We start from the raw sequence: 3642 nt of genomic DNA, 5'->3' as shown, positions 1-3642 counted from the left end.
CATGTGCGATCAAAGGGTATTACTAGTACCCCCTACCTATGGATTTTTATAACCTATATAAACCCCTTCTGTACATTTTAAGATGATTAAAGTATCCCTTATGTATAAAAATTTTCACTGTTTGAATTAAAAATCCATTATGTATGTATATTTTCTGTAACTCCTAAAAATATATTACCCCTTCCATTGATCGCACGTGCTATCTTACATATTTCTTAGTGGCCCTCGTGGGGTTTGGATGCTTTAACGGTATTCTGACCTGTAGTCTCACCCCTCCCATAACTCACTTTCCCCCATCCCTTCCCTCTCTTTCCCCTCTCCCCCTTCCCTTAAACCCTGTCCTACTTCCCTCACTCGCCCCTCTTCCCCTTCCCTCCCCTCTCCTCCATCGCTTCCCTCACCCTCCCTCTCTCTTCACCTTCTCCTCCCCTCTCCTCCTTCCCTTTCCTTCCCCTTTGCTTGTCCCCTCCTCCTCCAATCCCTCTCTCTCCTACTACCACACGCTCCCCTTGTGCTACCGTAGTAGCAAAAAGCCTTGTTAAAAAAAAGGAAAAAATGGGGCTTCTTTGCTGCCATGGAAGAACAAGAGGGGAGGGGAGGGAGAGGGAAACTTTTCTTTTTTTTTTTTAAATAAATAAAAAATTTTTAAAGAAAAGAAATGTTGCTACTTGTGACGACAGTGTGAAACAAAAGGACATGGAGAGGGAGTTTCTTGCTCTTAATTTTATTTTTTTCCATTAAAAAAGACCCTCTACCATGGCAAAATAATGCTCATTTTATCGATTTATGGACCAACAAGAGTGAACCACACAATTGACACATGATACTTTGTTGAAGGATAGCATAAAATCACAAGTTTAATTTGAAGTTTTATCACTCCTTTTGTAAATTTTTTTCGTCTTTAGAGACTTCAAACTTAACTAGAGAGCACTTCGAATCTTGAGGATAGTGACTATTCATTGATGGTGGGTATTCATAACTCAATGTGTGATAATGCATGGTGATTACTAAGTCTCATGGAGTGAAACAAGCCACTCAATGTTATATGCACATACCACATAGTGTATTGATAATACCACCACATAGTAATTTTGTTCACCACTATAATTGGTTTTTTTAAAGGTCCCCCTAAAAGAACGTTTAAGTCCGTTTAATTGAAAATCTTGAATTACTTGATTTTAAATCCCTTCAATCCCTAATCATACTCTAAATATGAGGAGATGGTGCATGGAAAAGAGCGGTTATGTGTTAAGGTAGACCGTCTTCTATTATTGCAACATTCAAGTGAATATTGGTTCACTAAGTTGCAACACATTACAATCATGGATGTATGCAAAAGATGTGGTGATGACCACTAAGGGATTATGCACACATATACACATCCCGGCCCCAACATTTATGAATTGCAAATTGACCAAGATTGATTCAAAAGCTGTTCTAATGAGGATTAAGGCATTACATCATTCCCCCCTTTGAAGATTGACTGAGAGAGTGAGAGAGAGAGAGAGAGAGAGAGAGAGAGAGAGAGAGAGAGAGAGAGAGAGAATTGTAGGCACTCCACAAAAGGAGCTAGAATGCAAGGTCATTCTACTAAAGGATGCATTCAAGGTAGGTGATGGAACAATTAAATGGGTTGACTCGAATGGTCCTTGCCACTTTGAACCATTGGGGAATGGGGTGGTATGTGCTTTCCTAGGTCCCTTTCTCTGCTCCCCTCCCAACCTCTTCCCCCCCTTGCTACCTTGGTCCCTCTTTCCCCTTTTGCCTTCCAAAATTTCAAATAGGTAACTAGCATTGGGACACTCATGGGGGCTTTGTGTCCCTCGAGGGAAGGCCTCGTCTTGGGAGGTTATATCTGCATTTCTTTAAGTGTAATTTAATTTTTGTTATAAAGTGCCGGTCTTATTACGGGGAGGTCAATACCCAAAAGAGCTAACATAAAATATGGAGAAACCAAAGCTATTCCTCCCTCTACTATAATTTATACGCATTTCCTGTGAGCAAAGAGTACAATGGCTTCGATTCTCTAGTCCTATTTGAATGAGATCGCTTGCAAAAGTTGCCACTTCAGTAACGATGAGGCTGGCGAGTAGATTACTTACTGTTCACTTCTCTAAAATGAGATTCGACAACTGCATCAGGACATCCAGACAATCGTCTCGGAACTTCCTTGCAAATAAATACCGCCCGTCCATCTTCCTCCGCATGGATTCTATCAATTCCTGGCTCACTTCATCCTTTCCAAACGTCCTAGGATGGCCTGCTTGTGCGTTGCCAGACCAGTCTACAAGAGTAACGGTGTACCTAGTCGAGCATTCTGGATCTTCCATCTCAATCAGCGTCGGGAAGTAGTGCTCTTCAGCATAGCAATCATTTGGATTCAAACAGGGAAGCCGAAATTTCTGCCAGTATTTCTTATCTGCTACGATCATAGCCGCATGCTTCCTGTTTAAAATGAAGAATTGGGACCCAACTCTGAATTTCGCGAAGGGCACTTCTGGAAGCATGACATTGTCGCCCCTTACATTGTATCTAGAGCGGAGAGTCGGGGCTTTGTCCAGAATTTCGATGAAGCTTTTATCTGAACTGGTCACCCGTTGATACAAACTCTTAAATCCGTGTAGAGGTATGCAATGATCGGATATAACGGCAAAGTATTTGTTAAGAGGATCGTCCAGAAGAGCATTCGCTAGGAGACGGCGCTGGGCAGCGATCAAATCAGGCGTTCCCCGCTCTGTTTTGTCAGGCGGTATGAGCCTGCTCCAGAACACCCCGGAGCTTCTATCAAAGACGCTTACTCTGAAGGGGTCGAGGTGAACATAAATGTTATAGAGCTGTTCGTTGCCTCGGAAGAATTGATTCCAGAGTGGTGCAAACGGCAACGCACCTGTAGTAAGGAATAAGAAAGCTATCTTGGGCGGTTGACCGCTTTTGAAGGTCTTCTTGGTACAACTCAATCTGTGAGCCGATACTGTATTGAACCGATCCGATACGGAAGAGTTGAAAAGGTAGGTCTGCAGCTGACTGAAATAGGACGCCCGGGATGATCGATCTCCTTGTTCCTCTTGCGCCTCCGCTAGGACGACCCTATCGAACAGCTCCTCGTCCGTCCAACTGTGAGACAGCGTCGAACCGCGGTCAGCGAGAATGTTCCTGATGAGCAAGCAGTTGTTCTGGAGGCTGGAGGCGTAAGAGGGGAAGAAAGCAAGATTGACAGTGGAGGAATGGTAGAGGAACAAGAATGTGAAGGAAAGGAGGACACCAGAGCAGACGAGGAAGCGATGGGAAGCTTTGAGGCGGAAGAGAGCAGAGGCCATGGTGGGATTAACGTCAACAGGGAAGAAAGGATGTGGGAGGCGTGATGACAAATATGCTTAACATGTTCTTATTTCTTTTCCTTTTTTTGGCCTGCCCCGTGGAAGGGCCTGGTGATTGCAACAGAACATTATCGATTCATGTCATTGGTCCACGTGTCCTTAGCTTTCCTTGCCCCTTAAGCTGCCACGTGGAGGAGTTGTATATTTTTGGCCTGCCCTATGTAGGCCTTTGTGATGATTAGAATTCCAAGATGCCGAAATAAATTTGTACATTTTTGGCCTCTCGTATGGTAGTCCTTAGTCGACTTCTCCACGCCCCAAAACG

At 43.8% G+C, this 3642-nt stretch overlaps 1 protein-coding gene across 1 annotated transcript; it reads right to left on the bottom strand.

Annotated features, from left to right (window-relative positions):
- Positions 1-2105: 2105 nt before the first annotated feature.
- On the bottom strand, positions 2106-3317 carry LOC147883451 (glycosyltransferase BC10-like). Its single transcript, XM_087399492.1, has one exon. The coding sequence runs from the start codon at positions 3315-3317 to the stop codon at positions 2106-2108; it is 1212 nt and encodes a 403-aa protein (XP_087255618.1).
- Between the last annotated feature and the right edge of the window lie 325 nt (positions 3318-3642).

This window comes from Dipteris shenzhenensis, chromosome 28 (genome assembly GCF_047967505.1).
Source record: "Dipteris shenzhenensis isolate YYH24624 ecotype China chromosome 28, Dip_SZ_1.0, whole genome shotgun sequence".
Taxonomy (NCBI): Eukaryota; Viridiplantae; Streptophyta; class Polypodiopsida; order Gleicheniales; family Dipteridaceae; genus Dipteris; species Dipteris shenzhenensis.
Note: the sequence above shows the minus strand (reverse complement) of the source record. Positions and strands in the feature narration are given on the sequence as shown.

What these genes read in the sequence shown, in the direction of transcription:
- LOC147883451 (XM_087399492.1), bottom strand. Translation starts at nt 3,317, where the DNA reads ATGGCCTCTGCTCTCTTCCGCCTCAAAGCTTCCCATCGCTTCCTCGTC.